A 24,469-nucleotide genomic window follows, 5' to 3' on the forward strand; every position below is an offset into this window, starting at 1 on the left:
GCTATTGAAATTAACTTGTATCCTGTCCTTATTCTCAAAGTTGTTCGGAAACTTATTTTGAACTTTGAAATGGCCACAGATATACATTATGAAATGTACAACTACACACAAAGGGATAATTGAGACAAGGTTGTAAACAACAAGCAACTAATTCTGGAGAAGAATAATGACATTATTTCTTACGTTTCACTTCTGATTCACGTTTTCAAAACTACAAAGTGATCTCTTTATATGTTTATGTATTGAGAATTTGTTCTAATTCCAACTATGCAAGAAGCTGAGGGGAAGTGAAATTCACACAAGAAACCTGTTATTCTCGTCATATACTCCTTTCCTCCCCCTGCTTCTCCTTCTCAAACTTAGGAATCTGCAAATGCACAGCAGTATCAAAAGACACAAAAAAGATATTTACATTTCAATGGAAAACAAGAATGGAATTGAACTGCTTCTCATTAGTGATGGAGTTGCATACCTTGCCAGGATATTTCATTAATACTCTTTAATTAACTGTTACATCTACACTGATTGGTTGGGGAAGGGGTAAGACTTCTTCAGTAAGTCACTGAAGTCCTGCAAGGTTACCCAGAAATACACAGATATGCACACAGGGGTATTGCTTACCAACATTTGAACTTTAAAATTAGGAATGGTAAAAGAGAGATGGCAGCTTGGTAACACAGGATAGTTGAGAAAGATGAAAATGGTTTACAGACATACAAGAGAATTTCTGAGTACTGACTCTCTGAGGAGAGGGGATTAAATTCAGTCATCCGTTGTAATCAACTGTATCAGTTACAGGCCTTTAATTACAAGCCTTGGAGTACAAACTGAAGAGCCACAGCCATCATTTTAACCCTGAGGCACGCAAAGTAAGAACCATTCCATCCAGTAAGAGTAAATACGGGTTTTGTAATGGCCAAAACTGCAAGTAACTGGCCACAGATACAAAAAAAAAAAAAAAAAAAAAAAAAAGAACTATTTGCAACTGAAAAAAGAACTATTTGCGTACACAACTCTGGGAAGCATCCATTGCTTTCTTGGATTTTAACACCGAGGGAAATCCAAGCATAGCTTAGCCTGTTTGCTACGAAAAGCAGTGCATGATTAAAGCATCGTTTAAAAAGCTCCCATCCTTGAATTAAGTCAAGCATTGCTATATATATATTCCTCAGATTCCCTGCGGCTGCAGTTTCCTTTCACTCAGACCCAGCCCTTACGTTGCATTTTCAGAGCTGCCCCACTGTGACTTCTCCCATGTAAAAGAACACATATGTAGAATTCACTGCTTATTTTTTCCCCACATCGCCTGTACTTTCCTAGCGCTCCCGAAGCTTACAAAGCAAAGGGCCGTGCTTACTAACGACTGCCGTGGTGTGCCCTGAAAACTCATTGCCTCGCACCTCTGCCTCAGCGCAGGGTCACAGCGCGGCGTCGGAGACCGCGAGGCCGAAAGGAGCCGCAGGGCCTGGGGCTGCGAATCCCTACACATCTGGGAGCGCAGTCTACCTCTGAGCGAGGCTTTCTTCCATCCTCAGGACCACCACAGGGCTACTACCAGAGAGCAGGACGAAAAAACGGCAAAGAACGGCCTGAAAGCTGCCGTTCCTCAAGGAACCCTCCCGCCGGGCAGCAGCCCTCGAGCCCCGCAGCCCCGCGCCCCGGGAACCGGCCCTCCTCACACAGCGCGGGGCTGCGAACCCCGAGCGCCTCCGGACGCGACCCTCCCCGTGACCGCCCCGCCCCGCCCCGCCCGGCGCGGCGCGGCGCGGCCCACCCATACATAGCGCTGGTAGAACTTGGAGAGCCGCGGCTTGCCGTGGTTGTTGAAGATGAGGATGGCTTTGATCATGGTGGGGCCGGCGGCGCTGCCGCGAGCCGCAGCCCTGAGCGACGGAACGGCCCCGGCGGCGCGTGACACGCCTCGCCCCCGTCACGTGACGGGGAGGCGGCGTCCCGAGGGGGACAAAACGCCGCGTGGCGACGGCGCCGCTCCGCGCGTCACGTCGCTTCCGCCTATACGGGGGGAGGCGGCATGGCGGAAGCGGAGGAGCAGGCTCCGGTGTCGCCACAGAGCGAGGGCCGAAGCGGAGCAGGGGAGGAGGCCCCGGAAAGGACCCCAGAGAGCGGAGCGTCGCTGGGCGTTGGAGAGCCGGCCACCTCCCCTGCTGGCTCGCCGGGCACCGAGGATCCCGCCGGTGACGCCAAGAAGAAAAGTAATGGGGCGGCGGGCCGGGTGTGGAGGGCGGGCGTGGGGCGGGACCGTGCGGTGATGGGCGGGAGCGAGGGCCAATCAGCGGTGAGGGCGGGAGGCTGCGGCCCGGCGCGGCCCGAGGCAGCCGCCATTAATGGCCGTTCCGTTCCCAGTTGACGTCCTGCTGAAGGCCGTGGGTGACACCCCCATTATGAAGACCAAGAAGTGGGCCGTGGAGCGCACCCGCACCATCCAGGGCCTGTGCGACTTCATCAAGAAATTCCTGAAGCTGATGGCCTCTGAGCAGCTGGTACGGAGCCTTTGCCCTGTGCTGTCAGTGAGTGGGGCTGAGCCTGCGCCCGTAGCACCAGGCCTGGTCTGAGGCAGCATTAATGCCCCTCACAGTGGCCCCCACAGCATGGCCCTGGGCAGGAGCAGTGTCCAGGAGTGGTGCCTGCTTGGATGGACCCAGGTGCCAGCTGTGACCTTGCATGTCTGCAGTGTCTCTGTTTCTAGCCTTCTGCTGTCAGAACACAGCTGTGTGTGTGTTTCAGGGAAAGGTTTGTGTGCACAGTGTAGCTTAGAAGTGTGGTGTACACAAAGAGCACTTGGAAAAAACCAAAGTCTTTGGGATTGACTTTCTGAATATTGATGTCTGTTCCCTTCAGAGTTTCTTTTGCAAGCAGTTTAATGCTACTGATTACTTCTCCCAAATGGCTTGTGTGGGAATCTCTGCAGATAGGCAGCACTGCACTGCTGTATGGTGCTGTTCTTTCCTCCCTTTGAAACCCAAGTGTCCTCAGAAAGGTTGCAACAGACTCAGAAACAGGATTGTGCTGTCTTCACAATTAGCAGTGTACTTCCGACATCTGTATGCTTTTCCATTTAAGCTTTCATTTGAAAATTAAAGTTACACTTGTTACACAGTTAGGTAGTGATAGAAGGGGAAACTGTTCTAATCAAAAAGGGGAGATTCAGGTTAGAAATTAGGAAGGAACATTTCTCCAATTGTTTTCTTGTCTTGCAGTTTATATATGTAAACCAGTCTTTTGCTCCATCTCCAGACCAGGAAGTTGGGACCCTCTATGAGGTGACTTTTGTTTTAAAATATCCTTTCCAAACATGCTGAACAGAGTTGTTAATATACGTCTCCCACTTGGTGTGTATTATTGCTCCTAGCGATGCTGGTAATATCTCGAATTTAGTGTAACAGAGTTGATATTCTTCTATCTGTATTAATTAGATTTCAAGAGACATTACATCATACAATCTTTGGAAAAGCAGTCCTTCCCATGCAGTATGTCATGCCTCCAGTGATGATGGAGAGCAGCTTTGTTATGAGTAACTCCATGACACACTCATCTAGATGGTTTCTTTTTGCTTTGTGCATAAGCTAGGCCATGAATAACCTAACAGCCTTTGTTTTCATTTTCTTGCAGTGTTTTGGAAGCGATGGCAAGCTTGTACTACATTATTGCAAAAGCCAGGCATGGGGATGAATCGCAAGCAATAGAGTTGCTGAGGTGTGGTCTTCAAAATGGATGGACTGACTTTCTGGGACCCAACACACAGAAGAAAGAATTTGGGGATTTCTGCTTGACTGTACGCTTAGGAAAAGTGATGCAGTTGAATAGCATGAAGGAAGAACTACTGGGGCTGTCCAATTGCATAGCTTTTCACTGATGTTCATTTTAGGTCCAGAAAAAAAACACTGCATCTGCTATCTGTAGAATAGATCCAGCTCTTCTGCTACTGAGCTCCCAGTTACTGTATACGAAGGGAAGCTTCTTCAAAACTGCCTTGAGGACCGAGCAGTACTGTGTCTGTATATGCTGTATGGAACAAAAGAGTTCCTTTTTATTAAAAGCAATGTGAGTTGCACACATCCTGGGATTCAGTTTGCTTTGGACGTGTACATCTATTATATGCATTCTGTACTTTTTGATGTCTTCATCTTGAGCATGTGTTATCTCTAATTTCAAGAACATGTTTTGAATCTTTCTGAAAATTGATATGCAGATATTCAACTGCCTTCACATTGGCAGTGTATGTACCTTATTTAAATGACACTGCATATCGGTCTGCCACAGAAATACTTCCTCCTATGAAGCTGTGTATTACTAAGTAGAAGGCTGAACAGTTGAGTGATTCTGGACTCTTTTACTTCTGGCACTGTTTAACCACTAGCAAAAGTGGTTGCATGATATGAGGTGCTTGATCTACTCTGTCTGTGGCCTTTTTGGCACTCCTTCTTCACTGGTAGCATGTTCAATCAGCAAAACATAACTTGGTTTATATCCTAATATTATGTATTGTAATGAGGATTTTTTTATTTTATTTTTCATCCTTGACTGGACTTGGTACTTTGACTAGAGTGCTAAGCTTTTATTTATTGGAGGGTTAGGAAGGCGTGATGGCTTTATTTATTGGAGGGTTAGAGGTGGTGTGGTGGTTTGTGTGCGCTTTAGTATTTTGGTTGTTTGTTTTTGATAGTGGAGATGAGGGGATTGTTTTGTTTCTGTTTGTTTATTTTAAATTTGTCTGTAGTACTATCACTTATGCTTGTTTAAGCTGTATTAAAGTAAATGTTAGTTGTCTGCTTGCATGGTGTTATGCCAGGTGACAGTCTCAGTCCCTGATGTAATCCATTTCTTTAGCACATTGAATCACAGCAGTCTCTTCCAGTTTAAAGCATGCTTGTGGAATAGCCTGAATCATCTGTTGCTGTCTCATGCAACCTCTGTCTCCTGTAAGTGGCACTGGAACCGATATATCAAATGGTTTCCATCTTTCCAGAACTTCTGAAGAACCAGTGCTCAGTTCATCTCTCACCTGCTGCAATTTCTATGCAGCCAAACACCTGGGATGTATTCCCTGAATGTGTTGTACTTGTTATGAGAATTATCACTTTTTTTTTTTTTTTGGTGGAAAACTTAGATAGCAATCTATTGCATTCAGCTAACAAGGCAGAATTGTTTGCAAACTTGAACTCTTCAAATAATTCATAACTTTTACTGTTCAGAACCTTGTTCTCCTGTATCTTTGTTGATGTAACAGAACCAGTGCAACAGCGGGTGCTAATTCCCTCCCTCCTGGTGAAGAAACTGCCTGCTGGTTACTGTAAAGACAGAGTAACCTTGTATTGCCACTAGAGGGTACACAAGGACAAAGATTCTTGCATAATACTTTCTGTTGGATTTTTTTCCTTGTCTTTTTCATAATATGTCCACTTTGCCCACCCTGCAAATGTACACAGTTTGTTCTTCTGTGTGGCAGTGTGTTTGCCCAAGATAAGCTGATAGTCTGACTGTTCTGTTGGTGCCTTTCACCTCATTTGATCTTAACAAATGAAACAATTGATGTGGTGCAAATGTGCTCTTCAGGAATGATGCAAGAATTTGTGCGTGTTTAGCTTTGTTTTTTAAAAAAGAAAAATAAAACCCTGCCAGGGTCTTTAAGTGAAGGAGGATTATGGCTTCTCGTGTCTTTACAGCTAATGAGAAAAGGTTATCTATCCTTCATGTTGAATCTACAGGTAAATTTTATCCCCTCGTTTGTTTATGTGTACTATCCCAACCCCTTTAGTGGCAATAGACCATCAAAGCAAAACCCACATAAAGATTTTCTGAGGTCGACTTTGTTGAACTTCCATACTTCTAACAAGTGAAATGGTTGAAATAGTAAATTACTTGCAGAACTCAGTTGGCCATTCAGTTGCAGTAAGTTATAAGGCATAATGTTACCCTAAAACAACCCTTGTGGTAGATTTGGGGTGTGTTTAGCAGAAGCACGTATGTATGCATGGATACATATCTGAATCAGAAAGCAAGGATTGTTCAAGATGTGTGGAGAAAGCCATGAAAATGCAGATCACAGAGGGCTCTCCCTACCCACAGGTGGGTCTAAGTGTACCTAAATTGATCCTGATATGTATTTGATTAGAAAAGCATGAATATTCTCACAAACTGTATGTACACAGTTTGTGTGTACACACACTAGTTACTACTGTAATTCTTAAAGTGTTTTTTTTTTTCCAACTGCCTTGCTGCTGTACATCCCTACATATGAGATCTCATTTGAAAGCAATGCCTCCCATTTCAGTATGATAGCCACGATGTCACAGGCAGGATGTCTGTGATACGGCAGCAGAGGTTGGTGGAGCCTTCCCACCAATATTCCATTACATTTTGTGGCTGTGCGGCAGGTGGCAGCAGAGGGGCAGTCCAACAGAATGGTGTCTGACATGGAAGTGCAGATGAAGCAAAGGTGTGTCGTATATTAACCGAAACCTCTCCTATCTCAGTTTAAGACCATTCCCCCTTGTCCTATCACTGTCCACTCTCATAAATAGCCATTCCCCCTCCTGTCTATATGCTCCCTTCAAGTACTGGAATGCCACAGTGAGGTCTTCCCGGAGCCTTCTCTTCTCCAAGCCAAACAAGCCCAGTTCCCTCAGCCTTTCCTCATAGGAGAGGTGCTCCAGCCCTCTGATCACCTTAGTGGCCCTCCTCTGGACCCACTCCAAGACCTCCACATCCTTCCTCTGCTGGGGGCCCCAGGCCTGGATGCAGTACTGCAGATGGCGCCTTACAAGCATGGAGCTGACTGGGACGATCACCTCCCTCTCCCTGCTGGCTGCACCAGAGTAACATTAATTCCTAGAGTAGGATGTATTAATGTAAGGATTGACATTTTGGTCAAGCCTTTAAGAGCTGGACAAAATTAAAAAAAAAAAAAAGGCCTACGAAGTGTCAATTTACATAGAAGAGTATTGTGTTCCACCCACAGATGGTTATCAAGGACTTAGCTGACATTATTTGCAATAGAGACACTTCATTTGATTTTATGTAATTGAATGAACTGAACAGGCAAATTGGAAGAAAACAGTAAATTATTTTTAAAGCTTGGGAAGTAAAGACATTTATTGGAAAGGAAAATTATGACAGTGGATGCATGAAAGACTTCATACTTCATGGACTTCTGAGGCCAAATAGTGCTATGCAAAATTGTTATCCTGCTTCCAAAGTGGCAGTTATCAAGTTCAAACCCCCTGAAATGGAAGGCATTGTGTATGATTATTGTTCAGATAATGGTTTAGAGACCTGCCTTAATTATGAAGTTATAATCTGTAGCTTGAACTGATCTTAAAAGTGTGTGGGAAACATAAAAGAGCTATATGAAACTGAGCTGCCTTAGCAGTAGAACGATCATATACACAATTACATTACTGTGAACATACTGTGCAAATTACATCTCTCCTTTTAGTTCCTGAAGAACTGCTGGTAAGATGTTAACAGAAGAGACGTGTGTGTCAATTGCCACCAAACCCCTCTCCCCCCAATATAATCTTGAATGTACTGATTTACAATGAAATGGAGGAAAAAAATTCACACATCAATTCTGCAAAACCCCACACAGCTCTGAAGCACCTCCTGTTGATCCTTGTTGCAGTTCATGCTCATTTTGCAGATCCAACTCCACTTCTAATTACATGTGTATATCCTATACCATAGGATATACCATGGCATATCCTATGCCATATACATATACATCCCATGCCATTCTTGAGTACCTTGAGGTTTCCATTACTCTTCAGGGATTCTACACAAAGGTTATGCAAGTCATTGTCATATTACAACACCTTCCTATGTGTAGATGAGACAGAGAAAGGGAAAAAACGCTATTAGCTCTGTGTTTTGCAGGATGATTATGACTCTGTGACACCTTTTATAAAGAGCCATGTACATTTAAGAACATTTTTGGCTTTGTTTTTTATTGGATTACTGATAACCTGTAACAAAGCAAGTATCACCATGTCCTAATTATTATTTTTGTTCCTGGTTTGCACTTGCTTCAGTAGCCATAAACCCATGAGGTGCCAGATGCTCCTCACTCGTCTTCAGTCCTGATAAAACTTTGAGTTGATGCCTCGCTATCCAGAGAGACAAGAACTCACCTAGGGATTTTTCTTTTTCATCCTAAAATAAGCATTAGGGAAAGTTGAATGAATCACATTATTGACTAAAAAAGCACCAAACTAAGTAAGTTAGAAGCTTAGCATTAAGCCAGTCACACAACAGCTGTATTACTACAGTCAGTGGCGCCAGGAAACTTTTGGGGCACTGGAGTTCCATCATCAGCACAGTTAATTGGTGGAAGAGTTGCTGGCACAGATTCTGGCATGCATGCAATTTGTGAGTTATCAAGGTGCCTACTCTGGTAGGTAGTCAGCATGTTCCAGAGGCTAAAAGGTTAATAAGGTGGCTGCAAACTGCTCTTTGCTGGCTTGCCTCTGTGCCAGCGGGCAGTCCTTGGCGTATTTGCTGGTGGATACACAGTTCCACAGTTCACACAGGTGAGACTGGTTTCCCAGTATCCACGTTGAGAAAAAAAAAAAAAAAAAAAGTGGATAAATTTGGGGAAAAAACCATTGTCCCTCTTTGAACTGGAGGAGAAACCTCACATCTTTTTAAAATGGCTCTCCAGCTTTCCTTCCTTGTAACTGTCCCACGCATACCTGCTCTAAATGCATACAGACAGCTAGATGCTGAGGCTTGTTTTTTGAGTGCAGACCACAGGTGGTGAGGGAAGTAATCATTGCTTATCAAAATGTAATCATGCTTTTTCTTACTAGGGGTACCCGATGAATGTGAAGTAGTAACAGGTAGGGGAAAGCACAGGAGTCTGTGTCCTTGCTCTACATCTTTCGACAGAACTGTTTTGTTGGCGTATTATTCATGTATATATATCAGACTGTGAAAACAGTGTTAAAACATCACGGCTTGGAGAGCTTTAGCTTAAAAAAAAATAAAAATAGAAAATTAAAGAGGTTACAGTTAGTTGTTCCAGCTGCAAAAGTCCCTGTATGAAGTTAAAGCAGAAAAATGTCTTTCCCTCAAGCCCAGCTTGGTAACAGAACTTGGTAACAGAACCTTGGCAGCTCTCGGGAATTAAAATGCATTAAGAGCTCTCCAGCTCTGAAACAGGAAACCTCACAGAAGAGAAGGGATCCAAACAAAACCACACAGTAAATACCATCAGTGCAGAGAAGTCTAGGCAGGACTTTATTTAGCTTTCCCACTCAAGTACTGCAAAGCTAAAGAAACAGAAGTCTACTTCAGATTGGTTCTCGCACAGAGAGTGTACGGGTGCCAGTCTTTTACATTTCGTTTCTAACACAGACACCTTTCAAGCAGCACACCAACCACACACCAGAATTGGATCAAACTAATTATTTTAGGAGCCTGTATGGTTTATGCCATGCAGCTCTCCCACATGTTTTCCTTCATCCAGCAGCACACACACTGCTTAGCAGCGACCCGTGTGTCCGGTGCATGGCAAGTCTCAGTATGGACTGCACTCATTTCATTCACTGATCACTGCGTTTTGTAGTCTGATTACATTTCACTGCACGATGCGTGATATGACTCATTCTCAAACTCCTTTCGTGAATCATTTTGCAAGCAGCAGATTCTCACAGCAGTCTCACCAGGTTACGTGGCAGTGGGGACACCGTGGTGCTGTTCCATAGCCCCGGAATGGCCCAGCCCACGTGGACGTATGGCCCCAACATCATTTTGCTTTGTCTTCCAGATCAGAGTTTGGGAACTGCTCTTTTAGATGGCGTACCCTTATACATTTCCAAATGCCAATCTGAATGACATTTGCAATGAATACTTGCTTACGTTTCCTCCTGGCTCCAACCCAAAAAGGTATCTTCTGTGCAAATTCCATCTATCCAAGAGTTCCTGTGGAATAAAAGGGACTGGTGTCATAGGCTGTGTCACTTGAGTTTTCAGATGCAGGGCACGGTCTTTAAATCACTCAAAGTTTGAAGAAAAAGGCAGTAACCATACTGTAAATCTTTGGGTCTGTAGATGCAATATATTTCAGTGAGGCAAGTACCCCTGGGGAAGATTATTAACCTTTTTCCTCTATCACCAATTTGTGACCAAACACTCTGTTCTCTTAACCCTTCTTAAGACAGCTGCTGACACTGAGACACATAGCACTAAAGGCTCCGAGGCACAGTGCACATCAGTGCAGCTGTAGGTCCTGACCTCCTCTTACTGCTCAGCAGATGTAAAGAAATGAAGGTGAGCAGAGACCCAATGGCAAGGAATATATGGTTGTAGTCTCATTACATGGAGGAGATGTGAACTCTCATTATTGGATTGAAGTCCTGCTACCTTTCCAGGCTAATGGAACAGAATGAATAAGCACAGTATTGTTTGCAGCAATGGTCTGAAGATTCAGGCACCTTGGATCCCGCTTTCTCCTTGCCCTCAAATTTTATCTGAGATGCAGTATGGATCATAAATTCATCAGTCCCAAGCTATGTCTTCAGATCCATCACACAGTATAAATTGTCTGATGTTGGAATTCATAAATTCCATCACTAGGAATCAAAGATATTCCTGAATGAGTCAGGGGAAAACAAACAACAACAACAAAAAAAACAACAACTGTGAGCTGCACAGCCAGAAGAGATGGGCTGCCATTACCGGCTTGGATCTTAAACCGGAGTCTCAGATCTAACTTGCAGTTAGATGTCACATCCGATGACTGCTCATAGTGCCTGCACCTGCCCTTGGCGAGAGCTGAGTGCTTAGGCATGTGCCCATGAAGCAGTGTTTCTGTGATAACAGCCTAACCTCTCATCGTCACAGGCAGGGTTCATCAGCAGGAATAGTTTACTGTTTTCCTCTGTGCCTCTCAGTGAAGTCATGTCATAACAAGTGCAAGAATGATTCAGTGTTTGTGTGAACCCTCTGCTCTTCACAAGGATGACATAAGTGAGATACAGAAAAAAAAAGAATCCTCAGACCTTTGTGCTTCTTCCCTTGCTTGCTCTTGCTCCAGCCCAGAGATTATGTGCCCACTACAGGCACGCTGCTATCTGGATACATTGCAGATAGAGGTGCTGGCAGCCTGTGGGTGCCATAGCATCACACAGATTCAGCAATACCAAATGTGATTGTATGCCTCCTCTGAGCGATGCCAGTGAGTGCCACCGTTAAGCAAAGAAGAAGGGCTCGTTTACCAGAGAAACAAAACAAAAACCACGGTGCTGTTGGCCTCAGTAACTTTGGGCATCCTATTCAAACCAGCTTCAAGTAGCCAGTCTTGAAATGGACATAAGCTTTTTGTTCTAAAACTTAAAGTCACGACGTCCGTTACGTCTGATGGAATAAAGCCCCCCTACGGACTCGAGCACTACTGCAGTGAATAGCTGGGGAACACGTGCATTAATTCATTTCTATGGGATAACAGACAGATGATTTTAAGCAATAAAAAGAAATGGGAAGAATGCCGTACGCTTCTTCAGAAGAAGCTGTCTGTGAGCTCGGATCCTTGCACTGCTTCTGTCAATGGTGTGAGTAACCATCCACGACCGCTGTTCCTATTGGTTTTCGTGCAGTCAATCAATGAACTCCTCCAGAGGTTTTCAGGATTAGCACCTCGTGTTGGAACATTCCAAGTGAAAATATTTACGAATAGATTATTATTACAAATTACTACGAACAGATTAAGGATAGGAACAAATGGGAGGAGAACAGGGAAGGGGTATACCAGAAAAACACCAATCTTGTAATGAAGGTAAAGAAAAAAAAAAAACTCTGAAAAAAAATGTACGTTGGCAGCATTATAAGTGAGCCATAACCAACGACAGCAGCCATGTGAAACTGCAGTAAGGAAATCCAGTCTGGCCCCTCAGCTTAACACAAGGAGGTACGAAGCGCCCTTCTTGTTGCATCTGAAGGCATCTCTGATGATGCCATCAACGCCGTGGCAGACGAAACGAAGTTCTGAAGCTTCTGGAATTAACAGCGGGAGCATAATGGTTTTTTTTTCCCCGTGTTTAGATACCCGAACACCACCCAGCACTGAACATCCCACCAAGGGAAGCGACGTGCTCGTTCTTCGCCTGCTCTTCGGCTGAAAAGCACGGATGCTTTTCGTTTAGCCACGCAGCGGCCGTTGCTATCACTACCGGAGTCTCCCGGTTGCCATGAATGCACAGACTCAGGTTCTTTCCAACCTTACAAAGTCGGCCTGAAACCACCCGGCCGAGGGGCTCGCGGTGGCAGGCAGCCGGGCCCCGCCCGCCGGTGTCCGTGCCGCCGCAGGGCCGGGCAGGCCTGGCCGCGGTCCCGCCCGTCGCCGCCCGGCCCCTCCGCCCGCCGGGGCGGTGGTAGCTCCCGCCGTGCCTCCCGGCACATAAAAGCGGGCGGCGGAGCCGGGCAGGGCAGCGCGGCGGACGGTGACCGGCGATGGAGCAGCCGGTGCAGACGGAGATGTGGAAAGCGCGGAGCTTGGAGGAGTTGGTCCGCATCCTCCACCGGCTTTTCGCCGAGGACAAAGTCAGCGTGGAGGAGGTGCAGGCGCTGATGGAGTCCTACGAGAGCAACCCCGACGAGTGGCTGCAGTACGCCCAGTTCGACCAGTACAGGTAGGCGAGCGGGGCTCCCGCCGCAGCCCCTCCGGCCGCCCCGCGGCACGCCGGGCTCGGGCCGCCATCCCGACCGGGTGGTCCTCGTGGTGCCCCCGGGGGGCCGAGCCGGGGCGGAGAGCGGGCGGGGCGGCGGCGGCCAATGGGGGCAGCCCCAGCCCGGGCTCCCTCGGGCCCGGAGGGCGCGGGGGTGTAGCGGGGGGCCGGGGGGTGTTGCCCCGGAGGTCCGCGGGGCGAAACTCTGCGCCGCGTCCCCGGGGGACGGCGCGGTCAGTGGGCGTTTCGTGCCGCCGAACCGACAGCTGGGCTGCTCCTGCCGCTGGTGGCTGCCTTCTCTTGCATGTAAAAATAGATGGATTTTATTCGAGTGTCTCCCTTGAAACCTGCAGACCGCACGGGCTCTTCCATCTCACCTCGCTGTGGTGGAAGCGTCGTCATACTGGTCTGGGGTTTTTAACCCCTCTTCGTCTCGTGTTTTCTCTGTCTGGGACAAATCACGAACTTAAGGAAAGTAAGGATTAGAAATCCTTCTAATGCCAGCATGCCTGGCAGCCTGACCTGCTGACTGAAATAACAGCACTTGAAGAGTCCACTCCATTGCCAGCATTGATTGCTTGTGCTCTGACGTGATAGGAGAAACATGCCTACCTAAAGCACACATAGATTGTGGGTGCTGAGAGGCAGCCTGTTGGCATGGATGTTATGCTTTGAATGTGGTCTGCTGCAAGCATCCCGTCTTCATTGCAATGGAGTTGAATTCAGAAGAAACTATTACAAAATCGATTGATTTCAGGCGGTTTCTGCGTGTCTGCGCTTGCACCATTTAGATAAAAGCAAGGCATCTCCAATGGGCATAAATTTGATTTATTTGGCAAAGTGCTAAAAATCGTGGCTAAAGCTAAAGCAAAATCAGTGGGTGATTTGCACCATAACAGTCAGAGGCGTGAGCCTTGAATCACACAGTGTGGCAAGCAAGTAACTGGGCAAAGAGAAAGGACGGAGCATGAGGTGAGTGGGAAAGGCATGCCAGGGGTGCAAGGAAACCAGTGTGGCTGTTGAGAAAACCCCCCCAAACCTCAGGAGTGAATAACATTTCAGAGTACATGTTGATTGCAAAGCTTCTAAAAGCAAGTATTTTGTCTTCTACCTTCAGGTTAGCAAAGTGCTGGCAGAAATTAGACCCATTGGTATGGGTCTAGGCACAAGAACACTATGGTATGAGATGTATACTCTTGTCCTGAAAGTTCGAAGTGAAAACCTGACATCTTTTTCTTTTCTTTTCTTTTGGCTTAGTACAAATGAATGCTATGTAACGAGAAAGAGCCAAGAATATCCAAAACATAGCTGTAGAATAATGTTACCGTGTATTTTTCTTATTTCATAGCAGTCTTCTGTTTCTAATTATAAGCCAGCTGCTGGAGTGACTTCATTCAATAACTATTTTGATTTGATCCCATCTACCACTCTAGTCTTGGACTCACAGTTCCCAAACTCTGATCCATCTATATAATTCAAAAGCAATACGACTGTCAAATATTAGCTATGTCCAGTTTTTACCTTCTGAGGAAAAAGTACTTTCACAAAAACAGCTTAAAAGTTCAACTTTGCTTTTTCCAAGCGAAGCAGCTTTGCATTCAATAACCGGGTTTTTATGTTGCAGCTTTCTTTCATAACAATGTTTATATAATTTTGTCTTTTATGAGTGTATCAGTACCGTTAGAAAAGCAAACACTTTGTATTGCAGATACACAAGAAATCTTGTGGACAATGGAAATGGAAAGTTCAACTTGATGATCTTGTGCTGGGGTGAAGGACATGGCAGGTTCGTATTCAAAGATTATGGCTTTAGCAAACAGATATAAAGCTACTGTATCTTTCATGGTTAAATGAGAAGAGGAGAATAATCAGCCCTACACGAGCTGTTAGAAAATGTCTGGAAACTAAGCAGTACAGAACTCGTCATTATTCATTTTGGATAGCAGTCCTGAATACTCGGTTGTTTATTTAGTTTTTGCAAGGCTGTACCTCGTGGACAATTTTTAGAGCATTTAGAATAAATACTCTTGCCAAATGAAGCTCCCCTTCTGTCTGAGGACGTTTTTAATCCCAGTACTGCAGTGGGTAGGACAAGTTGGATGGACCCCTCTGGTTCTGAGAGGTCTGCCTCACTTTGCTGCCAAAGCAGGACTTGGTCCGGTTTAAGCAGCCTTTGCTCTCTTGCATTGTTTCAGTCTAGTCTCTGCCACATGGCAATGAAAGTACATCTGGGTGAGAACTCTGATCCGTGGGTTCATACATCCCACCTCCTCCCTGTGAGCTGCGTGGTCCTCCAAACCTGAGGGGAAGACCTGTCCTATGGAGGGTCCTTCACAAAACGTTGGCCGAAACACAACGTGAAATAACAAGACTTGCAGGTTTTGGCTGCTTGGCCTTCTATATAAGTAGAAAACCTGGGGAGCCGTGAGGATGAGGTTTTTGTTTGTTTTAATTGAGCACGCATAGTGAACTTTTACAGTATTCTCTACTGGATGCCTTGAAGTTATACCCAGAGAGCTGTAAGAATCAAGTCCACCACCTCTGCTCCTTCTGGGCTGTTCCCACAAAGGCTATGATTTATGTCCAACCCTGTTTGAATTGAATGAGCATTTACTACAGCTAGACAGAGACCACGAGCAGATTTCTGCTTCCTGCATGAGGAGGATCAGATTGTTCTCTTGGCTTGTGGAAGGACCGTGACAGTGTGTCATTTGTGTAGTGCTCTCTGCCCGAAGTAAGCTCTGCCTTCTTGACGTCTGATTTTGTTGGGAAGCTAATTTGTTCATTGAGGAAATAAAACATTTGAAGGAGCTTGTTTATTGAAAACAGTAGTGTACAAATACCAAGTTTTTGATTGAAACTCAATAGGGCTGTGCTTCAGAGAGGGCCAAATTCCCCTTTCCTCCACCAACCCAGTGAATGGAGAGCTCTCCCTTTGTCCCAGTCTGCTGGCTGCTGTAACAGTCCTCTATTTACAAAAAAAAAAAAAAAATTAATCAAAACCAAACAAGATCTAGCCCACGAATCTCCAATTGTAGCAAGTAGAGCACAGTTCTGAGCAAGGAGACAGACCAAGCAAACACACAGATTGTGCCAAATCCTGCTGTTTTTGTTCATTTTTGCCATACCAGTGAAATTAACAGGTTACTATGGCTGGCTGTACTTATCAGAGTGAGAAGTACACTGTTTTCTTTATTCATCAAATGCCTGTGCACCCCAACAGCAAAGAATCCATAGAAATTAAGTGGAAGTCACTAATTTATCTCATGTTTTGGGAGGGAACGTGGTGGATCTGCAAATATCAGATGTATTTGCAAGTTTATACTGGCTTCTGGCTGGAGATCACTGTGGAAAGCATTGTTCTGTTTCTTGGCCCACAGGAGTTGCTGTTCTGAAGAGGTTTTTTTTCTGTCCTTCTCAGACTTCCTTTGTATTTTTCCCTGGTGAGGTCACGTGTTGACCAATATCTGACTTTTCCTTGAATTCTGCTACATGTTAACCCAGTACGGTTCCAACGTGTTGTTTTTAAGTAGGCAAATCCTAGTGCCTCTGGATGTCCTTGCGTTGTTGTTTCTTTTTCTCTTTCCCTAAGATTACTGTGCATGACCCACGTGCAATTGCATATAATTCTAGGACTACATCCAGATACTATATGCTGTGCCATCTGTTCAGCTTGCAGTACTTAAATATGCATATCCCTCTGAGTTTGGTTATTCTTTTCACATATATAGCAGCATCCATGACCACACTGATTCACACTGCTTTATGAAGATTCTCCAGGGAAATCTAAAGGAGACTCTGTTTGAATGGCCTGAGAAAAAAGGGAATGGTGAAATGACTAAGAAATCAGAGCGAGTTTTGAGAGAAAATCAATGTGCCTATATTAATGGTAAGCTCTTCTAATAGTTTGTTTGACAACTACTTATCCTTGAGTCCCATTTCTAACAAAAGAGTTTGTGTGCTCTCTAAATAGTCTCCTGCATCTAACAGTATGATGCTAATGGCATTTTGCATGGTTGTCGAAGAACGGGGATCTTCAGGTTCTGCACACACTGCACACTTACGTTCAGTAAAACAACAAAATAGTCCTTCAACTCGCTCATAAGTCATTGCAACAATGGCTTGATGGTTAAATGTGCTAGATAGCTCCTCTACTCCAGTCAGCGCAATGTCCCGAATAAATATCTGGAATTGCTTATAAACTTTGAGCTTTCGTGAGAAATAAGGGAACGAAACTTTTGGCAGTTGAATCATCTTAATCTTTTTATTTTTATTTTTTCCAAGGAAGTAATCCTTTTGGTCAGCAGTGGAAATCTTAGGGCAAAAAAAAAAAAATACAAAAGCTGTCGATGGAGTACATGGAGCAGGCAGAAGCAAAGGCCCTGATCCCCAGGTTTGTTGTCCAAACCATCAGGAGAGCGTAGTGCTGAAGTGCAGCGTCAGCACAGCTGGGCAGACTTGAGCATTTCAGTTTACAAAACGATTGCCTCATCTTACAGGCACTGAGAGACAAGCGAGTCTCCAGCAGTATGGTTGCCTGGATACTTAAAGCTGTGCCACTGTGCGTACCCATAGTTATCACTGTGATGTGCTGGATGCCATCTGGAAGTCACCAGCTGGTTATCATGGTCTGATCCTGTGAAAGACATTATACACTGCGAAGAGCAGTGAGTACTGCTGAATAGTGGCAAAGCCCTGGAGAAGGGGGGCATCTGCCTTCTGTGTGATGGCTTAGAAACTGGAGCACGCACCTGGTGGGGCTGAGCCCTGGAGCTCCTCAGCAGAGCCTCATGTTGAGTTGTGGGTTAAGCATGGAGGAAGCAGGAGCAGGGCTCTGCAGCCCTCAGTTGAAGGAATGCTGTGTTAACTGAAAGCACAAAATCCACAGGGCAGGAAATGCAGACAGGAGCTTGACATGTCTGCTGACGAAAGGGTTGCTCCCATACCACGGCCAAGGGATTTTCATGCGTGTAGATCCTCCTCACTATGCAATTATTTCCCTTGCAAACAATCATACTCCATGTGCAACTAATCCAAACTTTCTCTATTACTTAAAACAAACAAATCTGATGTTTGCTCCTCTGGGGCAATTTGGATCTCTGACATGTTTCCTGGCCGACAGTTTGCTTGAGAAATAAATGAATAATCAAGCAGATAGATAAAAAAAACAAGTAGAAGGAAAACACTGGCGGTGTATTGATTACCTTAACTACTTCAACAGTGTGCTTCGTGTTTCTATTGCCTGCTTCTTGGCTACTGTTGTACTTTACTTTTGAGGTTAAAATCCACTCGGCTGAGATCTTTTGAGTCTTTTGTTACGTGAGCATAGAATTAGGACACCATATCCTCTATCTAAATAAACTCTGGTAACGACACCTGGGGCTTACACTTCCAATGTACCAAAGTTTAAAGTGTCCATAGGATTCACAGAGTAATATGCCAACATTGTGCAATACCAGTGTAGGTATTATATAACAAATCAGTGCAAGTACAAAAGCCTGAATTGTTTCTACAGCAGGGTCATGAATTTGAATACAAGGTCATAACTCAAAAACTCAAATTTATTGTAGAATGGGAATGTTTTTTTGGGGGGGTGGATGTGATTCTTCATACCTTCCATTTTCATGTGACTGCTTGATTTCTACTCCATTGCTCCAGCAGGCGCCATTACTCTGTTAGTAGCCACGAAACAGACAGTGCCTTGTTTTATTACAAGTTCAATTATGCTTGCTATTCAGCTAAGGTTGGAAGTGTGCCAGTCACTAGTAATTTGTCACCTTATTCAAAAGATCAGACAAATGAGAAGGCTGTTGTGCTCCGAACGAACACATTGGAAAGATTAATTAGTAAACAGATGCCTCCAGCAGAAGATAACTATGTCTCTGCCCCAGATACAAGTAGCTGACTGCTAACATGACTGACATCCTTGTTAACTGGGCTAAGGATTAGAAGTACAAAAACTTCCTCCCTGTAGAACATGTTGATGTTTTTAAGAAACACGAACTTTCCTGCTTCTAGGGCATCTCGAACAGCATCTCTGAGGAAAGTAAATTACCTCGAGCTCCTTTAGAAATGATAGCTTAAAGATAACTGACAGCACGGCTGTCCTCAGGCTTTTCTGGATTCCTGTTGGCCCTCAGCCAGTAGCAGATGATCCAGCATTACAGGAGGTGGAGGTGTGGAAGGCTGTAAGGTGATTTGGAGTATTTAGGAACCTGTGCTGGAGATCAGCAGTCAGATTCCCTGCACTGAGTTATGCACTGCCCTTAAAAGTCCAGGAATGCCTAACTGGCTTGCTCACTAGTTTAAGTGTAGATGACTTTTTTTTTTCCCAGACATTTGAGATCTCCGTAAATCTGCCTCCTAACTCAACTTCTTGTTTCGTGCCCCAACTCGTGTAGACTCCATTGGCCTGCACCGTGTGGAGAACATCAGCCACACAGAGACTGCTGTCAGCCTGCATTTGTACAGCCCGCCCTTTGACAGCTGCAACACCTTTGACCAGAGGACCGGGCACAAGCACAAAGTCAAGATGACCTTCTACAGCCAGTTTGGAGAAAGGACTCACTGTGTAAGTAGGAGGCAGCACGCTCCCCAGCAGCCCTCAGCTCTGAGCACAGGGCTGGGGCCTGAGGGCTGCACTTTTGCCCCTGCATGTGGGAGCAGTGGACCTGGGGCCTGCCCAGCTCAGGCAGGAGCTGCTGGGATACCCATGCCTGGCATCAGCATAATGCCTGATTCCAAGCACCACTCAGTTTTTCTGTTAGCACCTCCCTGATGTGCAGATCTCTGCTTTGTAAGAGAGCACAGTAACGCAGCCACGCATTTTATAAATGGGAAAACCAAGGCTGAGGAGTTACCACATGTGTGTGATGACACTGGATTTGGCTGCTCAACCCACAGCCCCGTTTCCCCTTTCCTGTGGACTCAGTTGACCAATTTGTGTGAGTGGTGAAACAGCCTACCTCCCTTTGGTCAGCAGGAGATAAGTTCTGTGCTGAGAAATGAGAATTTGGCCCTTAGCTGCATGCCTTCAGGCAGCAAATGATGGTAAATGCAACCTAGTCAATGGAAAACAGCAAAGTGGCCAGATTGTTTCAGCCAGTTTAAGTCATGTGTAACGTTTCCTTTATAAACTGTTCTCCCAAAAAGCATCAGGTTTCAAGTCAGATATTTTAAGCCTCATAACTTACAGCGAACTGCAACATTTTTTAATAAATTGAATATAATTCTTCAAAATTGAAACTTTGAAATGGAAAAAGTATGCCTTGAGAAGGAGTCGTCTGGTTGGCTGTTGCCTGCATTCTTAAGCAACAACATGAGGTTGCATTTGGGTAGAATAAAAATCTTAGGATCAGCCTTAGGAGACCACGCTACGACATCTGGGAGAGCTTATGAGGGCTCCTTCTAGCGCTGTTCCATGCATTGGGAAACCAAACCTCTTGGAAAGGGAGAAAAGAGATTCTTATTGGTCAGCCATGTAGGAAGTTCAATGACTGTGTTCTTTTAGACACAGAATAATTTCACCCTTCACGGAAGCCAGAAATTCAGTGCTCAGTAGTTTAACAGAGTGAGCCATAAGTAAGATCCTTTTAAAGTTGAATATCACCAGGGAGAACAATGTAAATTATTTGAAACTTGTCACATCATATGATTACTTTACCAGATGGCTGAAACACAAACGTTAATACGCCCAGTTTTGAAAGGTCTTTGAGAAAGCAAACCCAAACTTTTAACTCAGATTTCTAGTGAAAATTACGTGGAAAAATGTTGAATAGAATTAGTATGGGAGTTCGGTATTTGCTTGCTTCCTTTTTGCTTTAAGTGATTATTGAACATGAAAAATGTAAGATAACAAGCAAAACTACTCTTGGACTGTTTTGCTACTCTTGATCTATAACCAATTGACAATGCCTATACCTTTTGTGGGGAACTGGTTCTGGCTTAATGGACAGAGGTAAATCTTAGTCACTGGGCCTCTTCCACGAGTTGCTGTAAATGAAATTCCAGCCAGGGGGAAAGCAGTGCCTGGGCTGGGCCACCCAGCCATCTGAAATGACCTCATGCTACCACAGCCTCCTGGCCTGGGTGAGGGTTTCTGGAAAGCTCGGTGGAAACTCAGACTTCCTTCTGTTTACCATATCTCAAAAGGACTCACAGAGGCAGAGAGCTGTAAGTTAAAATTACAGAGAGAGCGATGTGAAGCACACGTATAAATCTTTTACTAGGGAAATCTGCCTAACCAAAGCACAGTCAGTGCTTCCCATGTTCTGCAAGTAAAACACTCAGGTAAATCCCTAAAGTCTCCTAGCCATGCTGGAGTTTTAATTCATTAATTCTGCAGTAAGTTCTGCAGGTAAATAAATTATGTAGGTCTAATAATTAAAACAGCATGTCGTTATGCTACCATGGCCTTGCCCATGGAAGTCACAGTTGACACAGTCCGGCTACCATGGCCTTGCCCATGGCAGTCACAGTTGACACAGTCCGGGTACAAACTGCACGAGTTCTGAAGCGAAGGCTCACTGAAGGAAAGCTGGCAGTGCCTTCAGTTCCAAAGCACACTGACATTTCTTGTTGCCACTGGTCTTGCTGGGGAGGGCAGTTTCTCACCACAGCCTGCCACTCAGGCTGGACTGCCCACTTCCATCAGGCCGCTGTGAGCTCAGGCCTCTCCCTTCAGCTGCCTCTTTGGCTGAGGATATGCTCGTGGTCACACTCAGAGCTGATGGATGACAAGACTGCTTCGGTCATGTCCACAGCATCCTATATAATACATGTGGAATGCCCTGCGAGCAGTATTGAGAACTAGTACACCATGACAAGGACAGTCAGAGCCTCTTTCCTTAAAACAGCAACCTGTCCTTTTCACTTGCAGGCCATGGCAATGCCACAGGAGAACAACTGAGGAGCGCCGACACGCATTTGCACAAGACCTGCTGAATGTTGAACCAGGGACAGAAGACTCACGTGGCTCTTTGTATACTTCTTGTGTGTAGACCTACACTAGGGCAGCTTCCAGCAACCCCCCATTTTCCCTGAGTGAATGGTGATCACGGGACACTAAGCCAGCTAGTGCCATCAACTACTTCAGAGGTTAGATGCCTTTCCTTGGGCTACTGCCAAGTCAGAATTAAGTAGTTTGTTTTCTGATTCTAGCCTCCTTTTGATTCTGCTTCTGTTAGCACACTGAGAGTATCAGGAATAGGGCTTTAAACATCATCTGACACTACTTAATAGGCCTAGATGTGTGTATATTCTCAGTGTCATTAATAACCACGTACACTTGTAAGCTTCCAGTCACTTGTACCTATGGGTAGTACACTAGATACGATTAGCAGATTTTTTTTTTTTTATTAACTCTTAGGTTTTAATGATCTAAGCCATTTTGATAGTTTTGTGCATTTTTTACCTTTTTTTTTTTTTTTTTTTTTACGATTTCATTTTTCGGATCTTGTTTTAAATAGGAGCAGCAAAATGCTTCACGTGCAATGATTTTCAAATCTGATTGGGCAGAGATTTGGGGTTTTAATAAGGCTAATCATACTTAACACAGCTGATGTCCAGTTTCCAAAGTGTTCTGTGTAGCTACTGAAGTCCTTTCAGGTAACTGAAATAAAACTGGATTTGTGCACAGATTTCATAGTTTTCGGCCTTTTTCTCTTTGTAACTGAGATTTTCATCACCCTTTATTAATGTCCACATTGGTCATAACCATAGAAGACTTACTCAAGCAATAAGCCTTTAAATAAGGATTTAGAAAGCTGGAAGTATTTCAAACATGCAGAGAATTCTGATGCCAATTAAGCTGTTGGGAAATTTGCCACTGAGTTCACCAATGCCTGGTTTTATCTTCAAATTTAATTACAAGGAAAGCACCATCTCAAAAAAAAAGTTGTACAAGTTAAAGGTACAAACATCACTGAAGCTGCCCTCACTGAGGCTGTGTTATCACTTAACAGGGATAGTATATTAATAGCGAATGTGTGAATGTCTGGTTAGATGGGGGCTCATTACTCAGTTAGCAATGTAAGTTTTAACAGTAATCTTTTTAGATCAGTCACTCATCTTGACCAGCCTAGAAAGTATTATTTACTTGGTGAGGCCCTGTTTTCAGGGAGGCTCTTTCAGATTTTCAAAGAATGCTTAAGCAGTGTCACAGTTTTTAAATTAAGCTATGGCAGCCTGGTCTGGTGGTTGGCAACCCTGCACGTAGCAGAGGGGTTGAAACCTGATGATCATTGTGGTTCTTTTCAACCCAGGCCATTCTATGATTCTACAATTCTCTGATTCTCTGATTCTCTGATTCCATGACTGAGTTGCATTCACTCTGTGAGCCTGTGGGAAGACTCTAAGTGCTTTGCACAGGGGAGAGAAAGAGGGTATGGAAGTAAAAGAGGAAGAGAAATGAAAGTCAGAGCAGTCCTAAAGGAAAAAGAAGAGGAAGAAGCTGTAGCAGTGAGGGTTGTCTGTGAGAGGTGGACCTGGAGGCTGTGTCAGAGGGCAAGTTAGGGAGATGCACGGCCCCAAATTGGAGTAATATTAAGAGCATTGACACCACAGACATAAATAATGCTCTGATTTTTCTGGGCTCTGGCATACCCCAAAGTTTAGCATGGTTTGGGGTTTTTTTTGTTTGTTTGCTTTTTGTTTTGCTTTGTTTTGTTTTTTGTCATTCACAGGAACCAATTCTTGAAAAATCTTGTCAAGACAAATGTTGACTAGCTAAGATTTGGCATGGCTTGTCTTGTGAGCATCAGAGATGAGCTGAGGCTATGTCATCCAGGTGCTCTGCTTGTGCAGGGTCACTGAGAGCAGGTAGCTCACAGCTGTGTCCGTGCTTTTGCTTACTAGCTAAAATTAAAGGGCGAACCCAGAAGTTCATAGAGCACAGGTTCTGTCAGGTCAGATGAACTGGGAGGCTCAGAGACAGACAAGGAGCATAACAGTGATCAGAGAAGCAGTTAGCTGCACTGAGATCAGCAGTATGGAAACTCAGAGGGTACTGCAGCTAGCCATACACATGCCTAGCAAGTGAGACAGAGGAAATATTAGCAGAATAGATAGAAACCCTCTACATAAGTTGGCTCAAACACTGTTTACCCACGGTAAGTAGGGCATCATACACTGCATAGAATAATACAGGAATTCCAGTTTCAGAATAAGGTACTTATGCCTGACATATTAGAAACAAGGGGGTAGCATAGCCAGCATAATGGACACCAGTGCAAGAAATGTCAAGAGAAATGAGGAGCCAAAGACATACCACAGCCACCTTCTTCGCTAATTGCTAAGTACTAGCTATATTTCCTGTTCTCTAAACAGCACAAGCTAACACCTACAGAAAGCAAGGTCACCAAAAAGGTAATGTTTCCTATTTGTTTCCATGGAAATTATAACAGATATAGAGAGCACAATAACACTGTTTGATAGAGCAAATTCTCAGCTACACAACACTGCTTTTCAACATAGTCACCACCATTAGCTGTGCATTTCACCAGCAACGTATTCGTTGAGTTAGATATTAGTTATTTAGTTAGTGATTTGTTATTATTATTATTAGATATTAGTTATTAGTTAGTTATTTGTAGAGCCTACATGCCTCACTCATAAAGTTCTGCACCAATGGATCTGATCACTGTCACTGTCACCACTGCTGAAGCGCTCCACCCATCACTTCACTGTGCTGACATCCACTGTTTGGTCCCCATAAATGTTCAGGAGGGGTCTGTGAGTGTCAGTGGGTGCGAACTTTACCGCATGAATGAATTCCATGGCACACGTTTATT

At 44.6% G+C, this 24,469-nt stretch overlaps 3 protein-coding genes across 8 annotated transcripts in view; 2 read left to right on the forward strand and 1 right to left on the reverse strand.

Annotated features, from left to right (window-relative positions):
• The window catches only part of AP3S1 (adaptor related protein complex 3 sigma 1 subunit), a 29,160-nt gene extending 27,228 nt beyond the window's left edge, over positions 1-1,932 (reverse strand). For 3 of the 4 annotated variants that reach the window (XM_046905430.1, XM_046905432.1, XM_046905431.1), the window contains exon 1: positions 1,781-1,932. In XM_046905430.1, the coding sequence (XP_046761386.1) occupies positions 1,781-1,849 (69 nt within the window). In that variant the 5' untranslated portion in view covers positions 1,850-1,932. The remainder of the gene's footprint in view (positions 1-1,780) is intronic. The other variant, NM_001006586.2, reaches the window with a different exon arrangement.
• Positions 1,933-2,011: 79 nt separating this feature from the next.
• Positions 2,012-5,654, forward strand: ATG12 (autophagy related 12). Of its 2 annotated transcripts, XM_424963.8 has the most exons (4): positions 2,012-2,213; positions 2,365-2,501; positions 3,219-3,281; positions 3,631-5,654. In XM_424963.8, the coding sequence occupies exons 1-4, from the start codon at positions 2,033-2,035 to the stop codon at positions 3,688-3,690; spliced, it is 441 nt and encodes a 146-aa protein (XP_424963.1). In that variant the 5' UTR covers positions 2,012-2,032; the 3' UTR covers positions 3,691-5,654. The 2 variants fall into 2 exon arrangements, with proteins under 2 accessions (XP_424963.1, XP_004949685.1); XM_004949628.5 differs by lacking the exon at positions 3,219-3,281.
• Positions 5,655-12,438: 6,784 nt separating this feature from the next.
• On the forward strand, positions 12,439-22,318 carry CDO1 (cysteine dioxygenase type 1). Of its 2 annotated transcripts, none has more exons than XM_424964.6 (5): positions 12,439-12,644; positions 14,389-14,466; positions 16,412-16,569; positions 19,082-19,251; positions 21,559-22,318. In XM_424964.6, the coding sequence occupies exons 1-5, from the start codon at positions 12,466-12,468 to the stop codon at positions 21,586-21,588; spliced, it is 615 nt and encodes a 204-aa protein (XP_424964.2). In that variant the 5' UTR covers positions 12,439-12,465; the 3' UTR covers positions 21,589-22,318. The 2 variants fall into 2 exon arrangements, with proteins under 2 accessions (XP_424964.2, XP_046761912.1); XM_046905956.1 differs by lacking the exon at positions 12,439-12,644 and adding an exon at positions 12,680-13,652.
• The last annotated feature ends 2,151 nt before the right edge of the window (positions 22,319-24,469 follow it).

This window comes from Gallus gallus, chromosome Z (assembly GCF_016699485.2).
Source record: "Gallus gallus isolate bGalGal1 chromosome Z, bGalGal1.mat.broiler.GRCg7b, whole genome shotgun sequence".
NCBI classification, from domain to species: domain Eukaryota; kingdom Metazoa; phylum Chordata; class Aves; order Galliformes; family Phasianidae; genus Gallus; species Gallus gallus.

Coding starts and splice junctions, on each gene's coding strand:
- ATG12 (XM_424963.8), top strand. CDS start 2,033: ATGGCGGAAGCGGAGGAGCAGGCTCCGGTGTCGCCACAGAGCGAGGGC. Junction 2,214..2,364: donor CGGTGACGCCAAGAAGAAAA/GTAATGGGGCGG, acceptor TTCCGTTCCCAG/TTGACGTCCTGCTGAAGGCC. Junction 2,502..3,218: donor TGATGGCCTCTGAGCAGCTG/GTACGGAGCCTT, acceptor CTTGTCTTGCAG/TTTATATATGTAAACCAGTC.
- CDO1 (XM_424964.6), top strand. CDS start 12,466: ATGGAGCAGCCGGTGCAGACGGAGATGTGGAAAGCGCGGAGCTTGGAG. Junction 14,467..16,411: donor TGGGGTGAAGGACATGGCAG/GTTCGTATTCAA, acceptor TCACATATATAG/CAGCATCCATGACCACACTG. Junction 19,252..21,558: donor TTGGAGAAAGGACTCACTGT/GTAAGTAGGAGG, acceptor TTTCACTTGCAG/GCCATGGCAATGCCACAGGA.